We start from the raw sequence: 20,352 nt of genomic DNA on the forward strand, positions 1-20,352 counted from the left end.
CCTGAGCCTGTGCTGTGTACTGCCCTTCAGCCTGGGCGTGGGCTCCCTGGTGCCAGGTAGGCTGCAATAGAGTCCATGGAGAGGGCATCTTTTATTTCCTGAGCTGTCAGAACAGCAGGAAGCCTGGCCTGGCAAAGAGAGAAAGAGAGAGAGAGAGAGAGACACACATGCTGATGGTTCTGCCTTCACAACCCTAAGCCCCAGGGCTGCTGTTGCTCTGCCTCTTGAATGTCAGCCCCCGCTCCCCCTGACTTCCTATTAAGGCAGCTTAATCTCTCCTCACTGGGCAATCTGGATTCAGCACTTTGAACTTGGTGTACCCATTCATCATGGCCCTGAAAGGCCTACCTTGTCATCCTGTCGGTGGGCATTTCCATCACATCTCTAGAGCAGATTGTAGCCAAGCCTCCTCCTCCCCTGTCCAAGAACAGCCAGCAGCCTGCCTTGGCTGAATACCAAAGTGACAGAGTAGCAGCCAGCCCCATTGCCCAGGAATGCACAAACACTCAGGAGGAGGAGGGGTTGTTCTCCCAGCAGCCAGAAGGCAGAGGGACAAGTCAGTGCACACCACTTGGGTAGGAACCAACCGGAGGAGACCCTTGACCACTTCAGAGTCCCAGGAGTTTGGTAAGGGCAGCTCCACCAACAGAGACATGGAGGCAGCAGACCAGGAGCCCCTGGCTTTACGGGTGGAAAGACCCTGGTCAGCTTCTCAGGGTCCCCTCTGGGGTAGAATCCCAGCCACTTCCTGTGCCACTTTGCCAACTAAGGCAAACATTTAAAGCCCATTCAGCCCCTCAACCCACCTACCCAATGTTTGAGGAGTTATTAATCTTTGTAGGGGTGCTAACTTGAATGAAATATTGGGAGCTCCAGGTAAGCCCCGCCCTGCATAATTGGCCACAAGACACTGCACATGCACACCATTTGAATGGCAATGTCCATCAACTTTGGGGCCCCCTCAGATATTTTATTGGGGAGGGGCAAAGGAACTTTGGCCCCTTGGAGTTGGCTCCTATGAACATTTGCAATAGTAGAAACTACCTTGGACTGATTCAGACCATCAGGGTCCATTGAGCTCAATATTGTCTACACTGACCGGCAGCAATGGCTCTCCAGGGTTTGAGGCAGGGGACATTCATGGCCCTGCCATTGGGGATTGAGCCTGAGACCTTCTGACTTCAAAGCAGATGCTCTATATACCATTCACCTCATGGGAAAGCCTTGGGGATAGGCTAGAGTCCCCTTGACCAAAATGCTCCAAACTTCCTAATGTAACATCAGACCCAGTTTTCTTTTGGGGTGGAAGACAGCAAGGAGGAGGAGGAGGAGGGAAAGGAGGACGAGGAGATGCCACTTAGCTAAATTCCTAAGTGCCGGAGAGAATAATTGCGGTTCCGTGTATAAATCAATAGCTAATTTGAGAAAACAATGGGCAATGTAGGGTAATGTAGTGCCTCAGCAAAATCCTATAGGAATCACCCACTGATGGACTCTTGGCTTGGCGGGTGTGAAATAAAGATGGCATCATTAATTGGGATTCATGATAGGGTGTTTCTGTACTGAGCAGCCTGATCCTATACCCATGGACCTCAAGGGGGATGCTCCCGTGGTGTTGGGGTGGGGCACAGGATGATGGCAACTTGCTCCTTGCATTTCTGTTGCCTTGGGAACCTCCATGTTGCAGCTGACCCCAGAGTTGTGTTATTGCCTGGCCTATCCAGGTAGGGCTGGGAATGTTCCCTGCTTGAAACCCTGTAGAGCTGTTGCTGCCACTCTGTGTAGGAGGTAATCCAGAGGTCAGTGATCCAATGGTCTGCTTCCCAGCACGAGTCAGCTTCTAGTGTTCCACTGTCCCCCTCACCCCAGTCCCCCATGACCTGCTGTCTCATTCTGCTTAATGTTTAAAAGTCTTACTTCTTCACACAGCACATAGTTAAACTGTGGAACTCACTGCTGCAGGAGGCAACTTGGATGGCTTTAAAAAAGCATTGGAGAAACTCATGGAGGAGAGGGCTACCAGTGGCTACCAACCACAAGGGTTATGCTCTGCCTCCACATCCCAAATACTGCAACTGTTCTTCATAAGGGAGTTGCCCTATTCCCTTGGTCATTTTGGCTGCCCTTTTCTTGAACCTTTTCCAATTCTACTCTATTGTGTTTGAGGTGAGGTGACCATAGAATAGATTTGGCATTATGATCCAGGCAGTTTTATTTTCACTTCCTAATGAACCCTAGCCTGGAATTTGCCTTTTTCAAAGCCACTCGCCCTTAGTTCAACCTCTTTCTTGAACTATCCACTAGACACCAAGGTCTTGTTCCTGGACAGTCACCACCAGTTCAGACCTCTGTAGCATACAGTATATGTGAAATTAAACGTTGTTTGCCCTGACGTGCTTTGCTTTACACTTGATTACACTCAGTTGCATTTACCATCCGTTCACTCAGTTTGCAGTGGTCCTTTTGGAGCTCTTCTCTTTCTGTTTTTAGGACGCCGAGGCTGGATAGCTCTGTTGGTAAATCATGAGACTCTTAATCCAGGGTCGTGGGTTCGAATCCCACATTGGGTGAAAGACTCCTGAATTGCTGGGGGTTGGACTAGATGACCCTTCCAACTCTGCAGTTCTGCAATTCTAAGATCAGCAAACTTGGCCACTTCGCTGCTCATATTAGGAGTGTAGAGACAGTTCTTAATCCGAAGCATAGCATGGAATGGTGGTGGAGGGGCTGCGGCTGATAGGGTCAGCCGGAGAGATACTAATTGTGTAATTGAGCACACAACTATCTAAAACAGGTGGGTCTCTGTCCATAAGACTGTTAAGTTCCCACCCTGGGATTCATTTCCCTGCTCAGGGATTGATTTTAATGAAGAGCAGGTTATAAATCACCTGTGTAAAGCAAGCAAATGAAGTCCAGGGTCTTAAACTGCCTGCTTGGAGCTGCACCAGTCAGCGTGTAGAGGGAGGGGCAGCCTGAGGCTGGCTCTGGATTTCTGTGCTCTCTTGCCTCCCCCTCTCCCACAGCAACAGCACTTTTGACTCAAGAATCTTTCCTGAGCTGCCTCCTCCACGTAAAAAAAAACCCTCCCCATGCCTTTGCAAGATGGCTCTAATTTAACCATTTCTGCAACGGAAAGTGGCAACGGCTCCTTGGTGATTTAGATGCTGGTGGCAAATTGCCACCTTTGACAGGAGCTGCTGAGATTTCCTGCAGAAATCGATGGGTGATTCAAGGAGTCTGCTGTTCAGCAAGGCAAATCAGCTGCCAACAGGTGGCTTTATTGGCTCCCAGTGAAAGGTGGGACTCATTATGCTGCAGGCCGGGGTGGGGGTAGGGGGGGTGGGTTGCCATAGGAGGTGCCTGCGCTGGGGGATGCATCAAAGCTGCCCTCTGCTCCGTTGACAAGGCAGCAGTCTCTGCAAAAGGAGCCTTTAATCCTGGCAAGTCTGCCAAGGCATCTTGGGGGTGGCTGAGGGGCAGTGGTGGGGCACTCAGCCGACCTCCCCCCCCCCATAGGTTGCCTCCCTAGAGCAATCCTGCAGGTGCCTGAGCCCTGCCTCCTGAGCATATTATCTGTGCCCTCCTGCCATGGACATCTGCCAGGGCTTCCCTCAAGGAGGATGAGGGAAGATTTAGGAACAGGCAGATGGGAGCACGATCAGACTGCTTTAAAATGTCAAAAGATGATTAAAAAGCCAAGGCAATATGGAAGTGAGAGGCAGCATTGGGGCTAAGAGGGTGGATAAGGCTGCGAAAGTGTCGTTTTGGCAAGAGGGGGCACCCAGATTGTGTGGCCCTAATTCTCAAGCCAAAACAACCCTGAAGGTGGCTTGGTACCCAGGGTGCAGATCCCAGGTGCCAAACAGCTGCTAGTGATGTGTCTCAGAACATGTTCTGGCTTTAATAAAATCATCTTAGAGAGAGAGAGAGAGAGAGAGACACACAGAGAGAGAGAGAGAGCACGTTCCACGAACATTGGCCAGTTTACAAGAGGACTTCATTGCTAGTGTGGCTAATAGCCCACTATGGCTTGTAGTTAATGTGAGTCCTCCTCAGAGTGGACCCATTGGAATGGATGCCTGGGTTTTAGTGGGACAGCTTCCAGGGGCCATGCCAAGCCTAGCCCTCCAGAGACTGGAGGGTGATCAGAGAGCAGAACATCTTGGGTGGGCAACAGACCACCCAAGTAGTAGCTGTGCTTGTTGATAATATCATTTACAGCCCCCATTTTCCTCCAAGGAGCTCAAGGTGGCACCCCTTGTTCTTCTGCTCTATATTTTATCCTCACAACAACCCTGTGAGGTAGGTTAGGCTGAGAGACTGGTGCAAGGTCACCCAGTAAGCTTCATGCTGGAGTGGGAATTTGAACCTTGGTCTCCCAGGTCCCAGCCCAGGACTCTCCCACTGGTTCCTGCCCATTTCGCCTCACAAGGCCCAGGGGAGATGTGACTTTGGGGTATAGCCTTTTCTGTGTGCCATAGTGAAGAACCTTCCCCCTTTGCATTTCCTAGTTGGGTCTCTTGAGGGGTTGGGTGACTCTGACAGCCAAAGCTGCCCTGCGCCCTGCTGCCACCCACCCCACACAGGACAGACTTGTGGGACATTAAACCATGTTGGCACTTCTGCTCATCTCCTGCTTGGCACCTTACAGGGCAACGGAGACACCACAACTCCAGGGGGAGCCCCTCTCCCCCAAGCTTACTTGGGCAAGGCTATTTCATTGCAAATCTAGTTGCTCTTGCATTTCACCGGGGCACTTTGAGACTGAAATCCAAGATCAGTTGACATGCGTGTGTTTGACCTTCAAGTCTAACATTTTATTTCACCAAATGCAGAAAAAGCACACCAGGTTGTGGGGGCTGGAGTTACCACCTTGAGCCTCAGCTCAGTTTGTACTGCCTAGCTGCGGCCAAGAGTTGGGGGTCTCACTCTCTTTAGGAGAGCCAACTCCAGCCAGGGCATTTCAGGAACCAGACTTCCACCAGCTCCCCGACTCCAGTGTGTCTCCCCCATATTTGGGACAATTTCAAAACCCTGAGCAGAACCAAAGCCTCTTCCTTCTCTCCCCTCCACCCCAAATTACATTTGAGCCATTGGTTTGTCCCCCACATGGTTGCAAACGGAGAAGCCCCTATTAAAGCTGAGAACTAATTTGGGAGCAGAGGAGGTGAGGCTCCTCCTTCCGAGGCAATTCAGAGCAGCACTTGACATTCAATTAGGACTGCGGGTTCCCATAAAACAGCCTATTAAGCATGCCCATAAATCCCCACTGGCTGTGCACCAAGCCGCGTGGCCTGCCTTGTCCCTGGCACAAGGAGGAGGAGGAGGAGGCGGAGGAGGTAGGAGCAGCAGCTCCAGCAGCAACACTTTGGCACAAATGCAGCCATCACCTCTCCTTGTCACCTATTTCTTGCTCCAGGAAGGGGAACTGCTGCTGCTGCCACCATTGCCGCTCTGCTTTCTGCCTGCATCTGAGAAAACCCCGAGATCCTTAGTGGCTCTTCCAGGCTGGGCTTGGAGAGACCCCGCTGCCTGGAACCCTTGAGAGCCGCTGCCAGTCAGTGTAGACAGTACTGAGCTAAATGGACCAGTAGGGGCGATTCAGTATAAGACAGCTGCCTATGCTGCTACGTACTTCCTCACCTCCTCTGCCATGATCAGGTTATTCTGCTTCCCTGCAGGGCTGATAGGAGGGTGAGAGCAACGTTCAAGGGGAAAGTTCTCATTCTTTTTAAAAAACCACACACAGAGAAAGATCAAAGAGGGGAATGAAAGGGATACTTTGCTCCCACATTATAAAGGAGCCTGATTTGACAGTTGCTTCAGGTGAACCAAAAGTCAGCCGGGTCTTGCTTCCCTCCAGCAGGAGGTCGTAGAGAGGCCAAGCCAGTGGGTTAAAATGGGGTGGGTAGGTGGAGAGAACCCGGATCAACCCACTAACCAGCCACAAAGGTCACTGGGTGACCCAAGGCCGGTTGCTCTCTCTGGCTGCGTCCACACCATACATTTCATGCAGCTTAAGGGACACGGGTGGCTCTGTGGGTTAAACCACAGAGCCTAGGACTTGCCGATCAGAAGGTTGGGGGTTCGAATCCCCGCGACGGGGTGAGCTCCCATTGCTCGGTCCCTGCTCCTGCCAACCTAGCAGTTCGAAAGCACATCAAAGTGCAAGTAGATAAATAGGTACCACTGCATCGGGAAGGTAAACGGCGTTTCCATGTGCTGCTCTGGTTCACCAGAAGTGGCTTATTCATGCTGGCCACATGACCCGGAAGCTGTACGCCAGCTCCCTCGGCCAATAAAGCGAGATGAGTGCTGCAACCCCAGAGTCGGCCACGACTGGACCAAATGGTTAGGGGTCGCTTTACCTTTAAGGGCGCTGAGATTTGTAGTTCTGTGGTGCCAAACTGCACTTCCTGGGATTCTGGAGGGGTGTGTGCATTCTATGGGCTCCAAATGCCAGGTGTGGGCGTAGCTGATATCTTGAAGCCAAAGCATCTACACTGGTCAAAGGGCATCTTCACTGACTAGCCCTCACAGGGGCATGGTGAAAGGGTGGTCATGAGGGAGACTGGCACTCAGGGTGTCCTGCTCACAAGTATCACCAGGGCCTGCTCATCCTCTGTGCCTGGGGTCAGGGCACCCACAATGTCCACCCCCTGTGGCCTCTGGGGTGCTTCTGAATGCAGAGCTTTGGTAGAAGGCGAAACAGAGAGCCTTTCCCAGCTGGGACTGGTGAAGCAGCCCCTCCACACCCTTTGCCCTGGAGGGAAGAGCAGCACTAAGGAGGCTCACCTAAGAAAAGGACCCGGTCAGCTGCCTCCCTTCCCCCCGCCCAGCGTCACTGAGAAAAATCTCTCTCTGATGGATGTTTGCATTATTTTATTTCACAGGAGGAGGGGACAAGGAGGGTGGGGCGGGTCACATCCTGAACAGGGAGAAGGGGCTGTGCCTGAAGTACCCGTAACAGCAGAAATCTGTGCTTTATTCACAGGACAGAAATGTCGTAACAGGACGGTGCGTGGGGGGCGGGGAGAGACACAGGGCTCACGCAAAAGCCCCCCAAAGAGAAGGAGCAGAGGGGCCCAGTCCTTTGGCATGAGGCTGACACCCCCTGAGCAGGTGTGGGACCCCTTTCACTTTTTCAGCAGGTGGAAGGGTAGGTACCCCCACCATGGCTCCCCCAGATCTCACATTCTGGCTCCTTTTCCTGAGGGCTGCTCTGAAGGGTCTTAAACCAGAAACCCTGGATATCTCAGGTGCCAAGTAGTGCCTAGGCAGTGATATTGATTTATAGACTATATTTATGTATATATATAATATATATATGCATGTATTATCATTATTAAAAAATAAAATCCATCCTTGGGCATCACACACCCTCATTGCACCAAAGAAAGGGACCTTCTGGAGCTCCCCCAGCCCAGCTGCCCATGTGCAAAAATGCAACCAGGGGAGGAGGCACTGGCAGTGTGTGGCCACAAACCAGTGAAGTCAGGGTGGTGGTGGTGACAGGCACCCCTTGGCACTTCAGGATGTTTGCTCCTGCCAACCATTTGCCATGGGCCAAGAGGAAGGCCAAGGCAGCCCAGTGGAGGGGGTGGAGGGAGAAGGGCTCAGGGGTTGGAGCACCTGCCTTGCAAGCAGAAGGTTCTTGGTTGGATGCCCGATGGCGCCTCTCCAGAAAGGGCTAGGAGGGACTCCTGCCTGCAAACCCTGGAGAGCCATTGCTGCCAGTCAGTGTAGACAATGCTGAGCTAGATGGACACTGACTCAGCAGAAGGCAGCTTCCTACGTTCATTCAGAATAATCAGGGCTGGGGTCTTTATTCCTAAGGGGAAGGACCGTAGTTCAGTGACAGAGCAACCTGCGTTGCATGCGGAAGGTCCCAGGTTCAATCCTCTCCTATAGCATCTCAGGAAGGGTTAGGAATGTCCCCTTCCTGAATCCCTGTGGAGCCACTACTGCCAGTCAGTGCAGACAATACTGAGCTAGATGGAGCAATGGTCTGACTCAGTCAAAGGCAGCTTCCTATGTTTGTATGAAACTCCCCTCTCCCCCCAAAAATCACAGCTGCTCTCTGTCCAAGTGCTTATTCCCATCGGAAGTCCTGGCCCACCGTCTCATAGAACTTGACGTTGTAGGGGTGGTAGAAGTCCTGCAGCTGCTCAATGACCTCGGGGTCGATCTGGACATGAGTCCTGCCCTTGGACTTGCCCAGGCAGCGCGGCAACGTGCCTCCGGGGGTGGCCTTCTTCAAGCAGGGGAAGCCCTTGGTCTTGTTGAAGTAGAAGTGCTTCTCGCTGATGAGCCTCTGGATGCCCAGGAAGTCCTGGATCTTGCCCATCTCCCCCGCCGGGTCGGTGATGAGCCGCTCGCCACTGACAAAGTGCATCTGGGAGAGCGGGAAGTACTGGAGCCAGCTCTCCAGGTGCAGGGCGTAGAGGCCAATGCGGATGGCGCTCCAGGAAGTGTCCACCAGGCCCAGGCTGCGGTTGCGGAAGGAGAGGCCCTCAAAGGTGGGGATGTCAGGCTTCTTGGAGAGTGTCTGGGTGTAGTCGGAGATGGCCCGGGTCACCGGGTTGCGCACCACCACAATCAGCTTGGTCTCCCGAGACATGTTGAAGATCCGCCGGGGGGCTTCCCGTGTGACAAAGTAGCTGGGCGTCTTCTCCATGGTGATCTGGGTCTCCAGGGTGCGGGGCATCAGGCGCCTGCAAGAGAGGAAGGCAGCGCAGGCAGAGGTCAGTTGCAAAGCAAATAAAAAGAGAGGACTTCTTCGCACACGGCTCCCTCCCACAGGAGGGCTATCACTGCAGGGGTGTGTGTGAAGTAGATGGCCCTTGGGGACTGTCAGGAGTGAGGAGGAATGATGGGAGCTGCATCCCTTCTCCTGAACCTTCCCAAGAACAGGAGGACAGTATAGATTCAGAACAGTGGTTTGCAGAAGGGCATAGTTCAGAGGCTGCAGAGGGGAGAAGCTGGGAAATATTGGAAGAGGAACAGCAGGAAGAAGAAGAAGCACCAGGGAGAGACAGCTGACGGACTCAGTGTCTCTAGGAAGCATTCCTGACCTCTCCACCCCCCCCCAGGACCAGGCGTGCATTGAGAGTAGTAGAACAGAAAGCTCAGAGGCAGAAAGCTCAGATAAGCCAGAGCAGGGATGACGTAGGATGAGACAGAGAGGGTTGGCCTTTACTCGGAGAAATGCCATTATTTAACAGAGACTTCATTTCTTTGTCTGTCTCTCTGAATGCTGAATAAATTATGTTCTAAGAACTCCCTTGTTTGCAAATCTGCTTTTTGGTTGCCACTGAGGGAGGGATCGGATTCCCTGAAACCTGACAGGGACCCTTCCAACTCTACTTTTCTATTTTTCTATAATATGATGGCTGCTAGCCAAGGTGACTATGGCTTCCCTCCAGTATTGGAAGCCACAATGCTTCTGAATGCCAGTTGCTGCAAACCACAGGAGAAGAGACTGTTCTTGTGCTCTGGTCCTGCTTGCTGGTTTCCCATTGGGGAATCTGATTGGCCATGTGAGAAGAAAATGATGGATTAGATGCGCCATTGGTCTCTGCCAGCAACCCTTGAACCAGCAACCATCTCTGCATGGTCAGGAGGTGACTGGTAGCCCTTCTTTGCCACAAAATGTCCAGAAACACCCATTTGGACCTGCTGAGGACATCTCCCAGCCCCCCCCCCCCCCGTTTAACTTTTAACTTTTTAAATTTTAAAAAAATAGTTTTTATTTTATTTTATAAGTATATAATTATAACAAAACTACCATTCACATTTACAGATTCCTCCAAATCGCTAGACTTCCCACCTGCCCTCCATGGGTCCTTATATTAAACCTGTTCTATAACATCATTGTCTCCATAGTACTTGCTGTGGACATCTTTTTAAAAAGCCACAACAAGTGTGACTCCCTGAGGATGGAAAGGATTCCCTTGCCCCATATTCAAGTTATCCAAGGCAGTGATTATTTCATCATCATAGCCAGAAAATCTCTATAATATCTATCACTTAAAGAAATTTTAAAAAAATATTCTTTGTATATCTCTTTTTAAATTCCAATAAAATTTATTCAAGAAAAGAAATCAATCCTTCTTTTACTTGCATATGGGAATGTTGTTTTTAATTAAGGACCAGATGAAGTGTATTCTAATAGTGGAAGTCCTGGATTAGTGGGAAAGGGTCAGCCACTATAGGCTGGTGGAGTGGAGCCCTTATTTTTGCAGTGCAGTCAGGCCTTCATTTGGGGGCCTGTCCAGACATGCATTTATGCTTTTGTTGACGGCTACAATGATTTTCATGTGTCAAACAGCAGCAGAGCAGTCTGCACTAAGATAGCATTGTTTCTCGATAAGTATCTAATACAGAAGAGAACAGTCAGCATTGCCATGTTTGTCAAATCGAGAGGATTTAAGGCATAATAAACATTAACTGATGGTAATTCCCCAGATACTTGGATACTAATGGTTTCCCTATTTTTCTCTTGAACTGTCAGTCTTATAAGAATGGAAAAATGAAACAATGCCCTACTGCAAAGGCGCCCTCCCCTTACTAGTCCTCGCATGCTGTGCCTGCGGTGAATTTTCATGACGACTTCTGAAAAATAAATTTGTAAACTCCTTCAGAAATGTGGAGAACTTGAATTAAGATTGGACAAGTGAGAAACAAAGGAGCCAAAATCAAGTGCATTTCAGCCTGTGGGGCTTCTCTCCCCTCCAGGGAGACTTTCACAGCCTGCAAGATGCATGGTTGCTGGGAAGACACACCTTTCCCTTTCTCCAGCTGAAACCGTTGCTTATTATCTCCTCTTCCGCCTGCAACTCCCCTCCCTTCTTGCCACCTTGGCACTCCTCTGTTGCTCAGGGGCTGCAAACGCCACCATTCCATTCTGCAGATTTTGAGAGCTCTTGGCTCTGCTCCTCTAATTTATTAATGCAGTTTATTCTGCACTTTTTGTAATTGATTAGGACCTGTAATTTTTGTTTTTTAAATACATGGACCCAATTCCTCACGGAATAGAGCTTTATTAAGCCCAGAGGTGGCCCGTTAATGAAACAGCCGTTTTATGAATCTCCCACCAACGCTGAGCTGCTTATAAAGCTGTCTGGCGCTGATGGATGACCCAAACCTGTTTTTGTGATCTAAACCCAGCAGTGGGAGCAGGGGCTCCCTGACACTGAATTAGCATCTTGCTGACAGCCTTTAAACAATAGGACTCATAATCTGGATTTATGAGGCTCAGAGCAAAGCAAAGGGCCAATTAAACCTACATGCCACTCAGGTACTTGACTAGGGTGGTGGCAGCAGTAAGATGTGCCTCCTGATCTCCAGCATGCCCTGTTGGCGCAGCTGGAGGGGAATACCATGTCTTCTCTAGAAACCTCCTGGCGCAGGGAAGACTAACACCAGCTCTATGCTCTATGCCACTTCATTTCCAGGCTCAACTCAAGAGACTCATGTTAGTCTTTAAAGCCCTAAACAACTTAGGCCCCAAATACCTGAGAGCAGGGGTGCCAACTTGAATAAAATATTGGGGGAGCCATGTAAGTGTCACCCCACATAATTGATCACAAGATCTGGCACGCACACCATTTGAATGGAAATGCCCATGAATTTTGTGGGGGGCAACCTCCGCAAATATTTTAAGGGGGGGGGGACCTCAGTCCCTGGGAGTTGGCTCCTAAGCCTGTGAAGTCAATTTCCTCCGTACAGACCCAGGTGTTAAGATCAGCAGAGGGGCCCCTCTGGTAGTTCCACCAACCTTGGAAGCTTGGTGGTGGCTGCCTGGGTGAGGACATCTCTGTGGCAGCCCATAAGTGGTGAAATTCCCTCTCTACAGAGCTGCCCCATATACCAGAGAGGCTGCCTTCTCCCCTACAGACTTCCCCCACCTGCCTGGGTTCATGCTCCTTGTGTGAGTAAGTGGGACTTGAGAGAGAAAAAGCTGGCTCCGCAAGGACAGAAGACTAGATGCCCTCTCTGCTCCCCTTTGTAAATTGAGTGTGATTTGCTCAGTCACCTTAGGCAGGGCTGCAGCAGCGCAAAGCTTCTCTCAGGAGGAGAGTTAATTCTCCCTATGGGCTGTGACAGGATGGATCAGGCACTGGAGAACCCTTTGCCTGTGCAAGACTCCCCCCATGGGGGTGGGCCTTTGACTCACGTTCAGAAACGCTCTCCCTCCCAGAGGCAGGCTGATTTGAAAAGTGCATCTGAGTGGCTTCTGCGCACATGCTCTCTGCCCCACCCAAGGCACTGCCAGAATTCCTGCCCACCCCCCTCCCCCTATTCATTCTCCCAAGCCGATGCTTGTTCCATTTGCAACACAGAAGAGTAAATATATTTGTTTGTGTCATTGTCGTCCCCATTGTGCGCGGAAGACTGAGCAGGCAGGGACCCAAGTCTCTCCTTGCAGAGCGTGCCAGCTGACTTCAGGATAATCCTGGGTCTTAGTCACTTGTCAGCAGGAAAATGAAGTGCTTAGCTTGGCAAGGTTCCCAAACGGCAAACAGCAAAAACTCCACTCTCTCCCATCCTTCAGCGCCAGAGTTGCCAAACTCAGAATGCAGGAGTTCTCACAGGAGAGATAAACAGATCCCTTGATGGCCTCAGGGCCAATTCCCCGTGATTTAGCTGGCAAGGAAGTGCCTGGCTAGTTAAGGCAGGTGGCACAACTTGCCATGCCCATGAGGTCCCAGGAAGATGACAATGGCTTTGGCCCTGGCTGACCAGCAAAGAGGGACCCCACCCACTTGCATTTAAAGGCCAGCCCACATAATTCACACTTTCTGAAGCAATATGCGAGCCAAAACACAAAACCATCCTTTGAAAGTAAAACCCCTCTGAATTTTGCATGCCGTTCCCCAGTGGAATAACATGTACAAAAATGCACTTATTTAGTGAAAATGGCACACGACGATGCCCAGTAAGGGGAAACTGCTTTGCAAAAATGTGCATATCGGGAGAATTTTGCACTAAAATGGCTGGTGAATTTTCATGAGAATCCATGGAATCATAGAATGGTAGACTTGGAGGGGACCCAAGCAACCATCTAGTCCAACCCCCTGCAATGCAAGACTCATAGCTAACAAACTCACAAACTGATGTGGAAATATGCAGAACTGAATTTAAGATTTAGACAAGAAATAAGGAAGAGAGAAACTGAAACTGACAGACATACACAGCCCTAGTTTCATCACATTTGTTAAGAATGCCCATAAATGTTTCTTTTTAATTTTTGTTTTTCTTCGCAGAATTGCAGCACAGCCAACCAGCATGGCTATGCCAATGAGGCTTGGTCCCAGAATGGCAGAATGCTGCCTGCCTCTCACTGGAGACAGCAAGCAGGGCTAGTCAGCCAAGCAAATGTGGAGAAATACGGTAAAAAGCCAATGCTGGGGGGGGGGGGGAGAGAAGGGACATTATACCTTAACCCCAACCTGTGAGTAGACATAAGTCAGTGACTCCTCCCTTCTTTTCCAATAGTCCCATAAGCTCATAAGTGTATTTTTTCCTGCAAGAAATACGTGTGCAGGTTCGTCGCAAGAAATGGTGCTCTGGTTAGCCCAAAACAATAAAAGTGTCTCTGAGAAACAAAAATTATAATTTTTTTTCTTTTTTGTAAAATCAAAGCATTACAGGAATTACAGACCACAACAACGAATGGCACGCCTAAAACCACACATTGGCTTGCAAAAGGGCTTTTCTTTTGAGTAGCAAAGGGAAGTGGCGTCCCGAGCCACAGAAAAAGGCAAATGCCAGGCAAAAGCTTTGCAGACTGCTAGCAGTGGGGCAGAAGGTGGGACATGCCCTGGCAATTCAGCAGGCATTAAAAGCACCCAGAAAACCTTCCCTCTTTGTGGGCAGTGGAGATGCAGCACATCCTCTGCCCTTCAGGCAAACTCAGATGTTCCAATAATTATTCTTTAATTAAAAGCTCATTTAGAAGAAATGTTACGTGCCCAGGGAGAGAGTACTGGCTGGCGTGATCACTCAGGAGCAAGTCAGGTGGTGCATAAGACTGCAAGAGTTCAAGTTCTGCAGATGTTGTTAATATCAGCTGCTGTTTAGAGCACTGTCTGTTAGGCAAACAGGTAGGGGGACAGCCAGATCCCAAAGAGAGAAGGATGGAAGAGGAGGGCAGGGTAGTCACCAGAGGGCTGGCAAGGAGCACCAGCTGTTTGCTGCACAGAAGCAGCTCCAGAGAAGAGATATCAGGCTGCAGCAAGGTTTGGGGGAGAGAACCTTCCTCTCAAGCCCTTGCATGCTCTCAGTCTGAGACCACAACCAATTCAAGGAGCCAACATGCAGAGAGATGAACCAGCCAGCAGGAGACAGCATTGAATGTCCGTCCATAAAGAGCAGCACACAGAACAGGGCTGGCTGGCTTGCCAGAAGGTCAAGCCACCCAGGGGTGGGGAGATGGCTCACCTCCTTGCTGCTCAGCATCCCATTGACACCCCCTCTGCCCTTCTCTCAAGGTGTTGGCATCCATGCCAAGGCTGCATTCCAGGGCGTCTTGGCAAAGGAACTCGAGCCCATCCTATTATACACAGGAGGACAAGACCTGCCATGCCCAGAGCAGGTTAGGCGCTCCATTTTGCAAGAGCCAAATCAGTCCAGCACACTCTGCTTTCTTTTACAGTTCTGGCATGTGTTGGAAATTGAAGGAATATCATGAACCTTGAAAAGTCTCATTTAGCTGTTCTGCCTGGGCACCTTATGTTGTTTTGTGAGTTGGTAGAGATGGATTGGAGCACGAAGCAGGCCCCCCAGAGGACACATAAGCAGAGCCTCATCCCCCACCATTAGCTGGCCATGCACATGTTGAAGTCTTCTTCTTCTTCATTTTACTCAAATATATATTTATTGATTTGTATATTTATTCATGGCTTCCTACAATTCAAGTGTAGATTATCAGCAAATAAACCTGCCCACACAATGCAGTCATTCAGTGCGAAGGAAGGCAGAATTCGCGACAACCTAACTTGAAATAATTTGCGGTGAGTGTTTGACGCAAGGTTGTCCATGTAAAATCATACAGCTGGAAGGGAACCCAAAGGTCATCGAGACTGACCCCTTGCCAGTGCAGGAAGCCCACTGTAACAGAATCCATTTCAGGCAAAGGGCTGTAACTCAGTGAGCCCGGGGGGGGGGGGGCGGGGGTTTCAATCCCTGATGGCATCTCCAAATTGGGCAGGGAAAGACACCCTGCTTGAAACCTGCAGTGTTGCTGCCAGTCAGTGCAGACACTGCTGGGGTACAAAGGCCAGTGGTCTGACTCAGTGTAATGTAGCTTCCAAATAGAAGTTTTTAGGCAGAGGCTGGTGACAACCTAATGAAGGGCAGCCCACACCCTTCTGAGGCAGCTGCAGTTTAGTTCTCCTGTCATACTGTTTATACTGCCTTCACATTCTAAATATGGTCTAAATATTTTTTTAATTACCATTTGTACCTCTTGGTTCGGGTCCTACAGACATTTGAAGATGGCTAGTGCCTTGATGCCTTGTGAGAAGGCAGTATGCAAGTACTTTTATAAATACAATTAAAACATCAATAACAATATTGCCTGTTAATTGTCTGTTCTCCAGGCTAAACATATGCAGTTCCTTCAACCTTTCCTGTCACCTTCTTCTGAACATGTTTATCTGTATCCTTCTTAAACTGCAATACCCAGACCTGGAAATAATGTCCCACGTGAGATCTGACCCCAAGCAGAACAGAGTGGAACCATTACTTTTTGAGACCTGGGCATTATGCTTCTGTTGATACAGCCTAGAATGGCTTGAGCCTTGTTTGCTGCACTGTCACGCTGCTGACTTACACTCAGCTTGTATTCTATTAAACCCCTTAGATCCTTTTCACATTGACTGCTGGTAAACCATCCTGAATCTTACTGCTTTACACTTACCACTGTTGAAATTGGTTATGATTGTTTTGACCTCAGTTCTCCATCCTATCCAGAGCATATTGGGTCCTGTTTCTGTCTTATGCACTATTTGCTACTCCACCCAGTTTGGTATCCTCTGCAAATCTGATAAGTATCCCCTCCACTCTTTTGTCCATTTAATCTCTAAAGATCTCAAACACGGGGCCTAGGACAGAATCCTGTGACACCCTGCTTCTCCCCAGGTTGTTGAGATGCCACTGAGAGCCATTCTTTGGTCCATCAACCAGCTACAGTAGTATCACCCACCCCAAATTTACCAGCTTGCTAACAAGAATATCAGAGGGAACATATCAAAAGGCTTTGCTGAACTAAAGATAGTCTATATCCGAAGCATTCCCCTGATCTACCAGGCATTGGTGCAACTTAGCAAAGGATCTTCACGCACTCACCCAATCCAGTCAAGCAATGACCTGATACTGAAGGTAGTACGTCATTCCTCTCAAGGCAGGGAGGCGTCCCAGCACAGCTCCTGCTCCCTAATCCTGCCCTTAGTCCTGAACATTGATACACTTATGTGAACAGCTGCCACCTCCAAGGGACAGCTGGACTGAATCTGAGGTAGGACACGTGGCCAGCCCAGGGACTGCATAAACCACCTGTCCCCATCACCCTTGACTTCAGGCAATGCTGGCTGTATGGATGATGGGGGATGAAATCCAAAACATCTGGAGGGTGCCATGTTGGTGAAGGCTAGCTCAAAAAATGGTGTAACTCAGTGTGTTGCTGGCAGCTAATTGGGCATGATGGGGTTGTGCCAGCAGGCAGGACACCTCTGCTGAGCAGTAGTGCCCTGAAGGTAAGAATGGAGATCTCACTAGGGATGTGCAGGGAAAGAGCACACCTTGAGATCACACAGGTACAAAGGGCTCTAAGTCCCACTGCAAAGGGCAGCACATCTTGGCTTGACAGTACTTCCTGCCCCATATTCAGGCAAGTGAAACCACAAAGGATCCTCCCCACCCCAGCCCAGCACCCCCCCACCCCAGCTTTTTCCGAGGCTTCATTCCTCTGAGGATAACAAGATCTATGTGTTCCTGGAAGTGCTTCAGACCCAGCTGAAGGCAGAGACTCGGGGACAAGGTCCACAAACAGCTCTTCTTGGCTTCAGGCTCCCCAGTTAAAAAGACCCACATTATGCACATGTTCTAGCACAATTTGTAAAGCTGATTTGGAATGCAAGTTTTATGATACACATTTCCCACTTGGGCTGGGAATTAGGTTTCCTGGGCAACTCTGGGGCCGGGGAGGAGGAGAGGCTTCTCCTTTTGACGGGTGGGTGTGGAATGCAGGATGCCAGCCTCGGCCTACTTGCCTGGTAGCAAAGGAGCTGAGAAAGCATTTGTTCCTTGCTGAAGCTCTAGGGGTTGGAGGTGGAGAATGCACAAGAGCTCCTGGAAGATTTAAATACCACCCTGATCTGTGGCACAGGAGGAGCTTTTTCTGCATAAAAACAGATGGAAGTGGCTATGATCCCAAGTCAAAGTGGCAGCACTGTGCAGGGTGTGCTGCTGGGTTCAAACATGGCAGGAGGCCTGGTGCCAGGTGCCTGATATGGTCCTGAAGTTGTTATGTGGACCTGTGCAAGCACTTCACAACCTAATCTACCCCGCAGGGCTGTTGTGAGCATTTTTTATTTTTTAAGCCCAAAACCCAACACAAAGAGAACAGAAATAACTTTTGGGTAATGCAATGCAAGACTAACTAAAATGGAAGCCAGGCTCCCTCTGCTGGTACATCACCAGCCAGCTGGGCGTTGACAGGTGGGTACTTTAAAGGGCATAAGACCACAATGCCACATGCAGAAATGGATGCAGGCAGATTTGTGCCTTGGAGCAAATTAAGATGGTGGGTTGAGCGGGGTCTGGGCAATGTGCCCTGGGTGCAAAGTTTAACAAGCAGTTATGTTTTTAAAAGGGGGAGGAGGTCTAGGGATGGTGTATAAAGACCCCGGGCCGCCCACCCTTACAAAGCCCCCTGCCAGTCACTCTATTTTCGAAGCTTCCAGCTCAACTCTCCATCAGGGTTTTTGGCTGCTGTCAGGGGGCTTGGGTATATTTCACGTGGGAAGGCCCTCCTTTGGGTGAGGGCTGTTGTCAAATGGCCAAAATGAGGCAGGACTTGCTGCAGTGAGGAGGTGGACTGGCAAGGGGAGGGGGCCCGGGGAGCTCACCCCACCTGTCCCATGCCTATGCTCCCCCACTTCGCTCCACGGCTTCTAATTTGGAGAACCCAGAATGCCAGCCAGGCCCGCCCCTAGAGAGGCGAGCAGCTCCGCAGCTAACCACTGCACAATTCATAATCTTAAGCCTTCTATCCCCTGGACTTGGCTGGCTGGGGGGAGGGAGACGTGGGTTTTCCTTCTACGAGTCCGCTTTGCTGGCAGACACGTCGACGAGGTTTAGGAGTCCTTCTTGATGTGCAAAGGCAACGCTCGGCCTGCGTAGCCCTGGAAGATGGCGGGGTTCGGGGGCTCAGTCTCCCGGTACCTCTCCGCGCACCCAGAGAGGTGCCTCCAGAGGAGGATAGACTGGGGGGGTGTGGTAGCTGCAAGGAACTGGGGAAGACTTAACGCCCAGCACCCATGAGCCCAAAAGACACATGGAAGAGGAAAGTCCCCCAGTGCCCTGGGATAGGCACTTTGCACATGCTCTAAGAACTCGTTGCTGCGCATATGTCATGGCTTGGGCAAGGAGATTCGAGCTATATAGACCTAGCCTTGAGACGGGTTGCCAGCCAGGCTCAGCCAGTGCCCGGGACTCCCGCGCGTGTATAGAGTGCCGCTCCTCTCTGCCACCCTCCCCTTGCGCCGCCGCTCACCTGTACCACTCCAGGCCACGCTCGTAGTGCCTGTCGAAGAAGTGGGGCTCGGTGCCGAGGGCGCGCACGGCCGGGTGGCCGCGGATGAACTCCAGCACGGCGCGGGTGCCGCCTTTCTTGACGCCCACAATGAGTGCGTGCGGGAGCCGCTTGGTGCCCACGCTCCGGGAGGCAGGCGGCGGCGGCGGCGAAGGCGGCGAGGAGGAGCCGTTGCCGGCCGTGGCGGTGGAGCTGGCTGCAGCCGGGCAGGCGCGCCACTTCTGCAGAAGTTTCTTGCGGGCGGCGGCAGCAGCAGGCAGGCAGCGGGCGGCCGTCCAGGGAGAGGCTGCTCTCGCTGCTGCCGCTGCTGCCGCCTCCCCGCTGACCAGCGGCTCCGGCTCTGGCGCGCAGCAGAAGAGGAGGAGGCTGTAGCAGAGGTAGGTGCCGGCCAGCGAGAGGAGCGCGCCCAGCACCAGCGCCCGGCAGCGCCGCCGCCGCCGCCGGCTAAGCGCCATGGCTCCATCGCCAGCAGCCGGGCGCGGCGGGCCACGGCTCCCCTCGCCGGCGCCGTCGTCGGAAGCGCATCGGGCCGGGCGGAGAGGCGAGCGGAGAGGCAGGTAGGCGAGCTCGGCGGCCCGCCACTGGCGGCCCCGCTCCTGCTGCGGCCCCGCTTTAAGGGGCGCCTGACGTCAGCCGAGCCGGAGCCGCCCCCGCGGCAGCCCTGACACTCCCGCCGCCTCGCCGGGCTGAGCCCCGGACGCGCCCGTAGCCGGTGCGGAGATCGCAGCCCCGGCTGGACTCCAGTTTCCCCCAGCCTTGCACTGGGACAAGTCACGGGAGTCGAATAAGGGAGGAATTGGGGATGCCCCTTTCTAAGTGGGAGTCGGAGGACGCTCTTCTTCGTTTTCCTTATGACTGATGATCTTTTCTGAAATTGATATACTGTACAAGGGATCCCAAGACGGCCAAAGCGCAAGCGAGAACACAATTTAAACATCCAAAAACAATCCCCATACAGCCCGGGAAAGTTTCCCCTTTAAAAATGAACCAGGTGCCTCTGACCACGTGCAGAGTGCCTTCTCTGCGCCCTGGGGCAGTCCCAGTGGGCTTGGGCACGCTTACCCGGACAAACAGTTGGCTCCTTTGCGCAAGGAGGCTCCGTGGCTGCCGATGCAGCCTCTGGCTCCGCTCTCTGCCTTCCTCCTTCTCCTCCTCCTCTAGGGCCACCAACATTACGCACTACTGCGCAGCTTGCCTGAGCCGGCCTGGTCCTTCTCGCACACCGCCTCGCCAGCGCAGTGCGCGCAGCCTCCTATCGGAGGAGTACGCATCCAGCGCTTTGTGAAGCACCTTTAGGATGACACCCATCTTTGCGCTCCGCCTCAGTGACACGCTAATGCCCCAATAGAGCCGGGTTTCTTTAGCACAACGCGCGAAGCTGACCCGCCTAGCCTGTCACCTAGGGCCTTTCCCAGCTCGGGAACCTCCGAGAGTCAGTCTTTTGTGTGCAGGCGGCTGCAAGGATCGAACCGGGGACTCCAGACTGCGAGGGGTTGCTGGGGGCAGGGCAGGGGAGAGCGTGAGCCCCCGAA

General features: G+C 51.6%; 1 protein-coding gene across 1 annotated transcript; it reads right to left on the reverse strand.

The window, feature by feature from the left end:
* Positions 1-6,865: 6,865 nt before the first annotated feature.
* On the reverse strand, positions 6,866-19,290 carry LOC308462503 (heparan sulfate glucosamine 3-O-sulfotransferase 2-like). The gene is made up of 2 exons (XM_080980187.1): positions 18,782-19,290; positions 6,866-8,714 (listed from the first exon to the last, which is right to left on the reverse strand). Exons 1-2 carry the CDS (start codon positions 19,273-19,275, stop codon positions 8,093-8,095), a joined length of 1,116 nt encoding a protein of 371 aa, XP_080836313.1. The 5' UTR covers positions 19,276-19,290; the 3' UTR covers positions 6,866-8,092.
* Between the last annotated feature and the right edge of the window lie 1,062 nt (positions 19,291-20,352).

Source organism: Podarcis pityusensis, assembly GCF_964106645.2.
Source record: "Podarcis pityusensis genome assembly, chromosome: 14".
Classification (NCBI taxonomy): Eukaryota; Metazoa; Chordata; class Lepidosauria; order Squamata; family Lacertidae; genus Podarcis; species Podarcis pityusensis.

Excerpts from the sequence above, each read along its gene's own strand:
- LOC308462503 (XM_080980187.1), bottom strand. The coding sequence starts at position 19,275 with ATGGCGCTTAGCCGGCGGCGGCGGCGGCGCTGCCGGGCGCTGGTGCTG. Across the intron at positions 8,715-18,781 it reads CGTGGCCTGGAGTGGTACAG|GCGCCTGATGCCCCGCACCC; the intron begins GTGAGCGGCGGC and ends CCTCTCTTGCAG.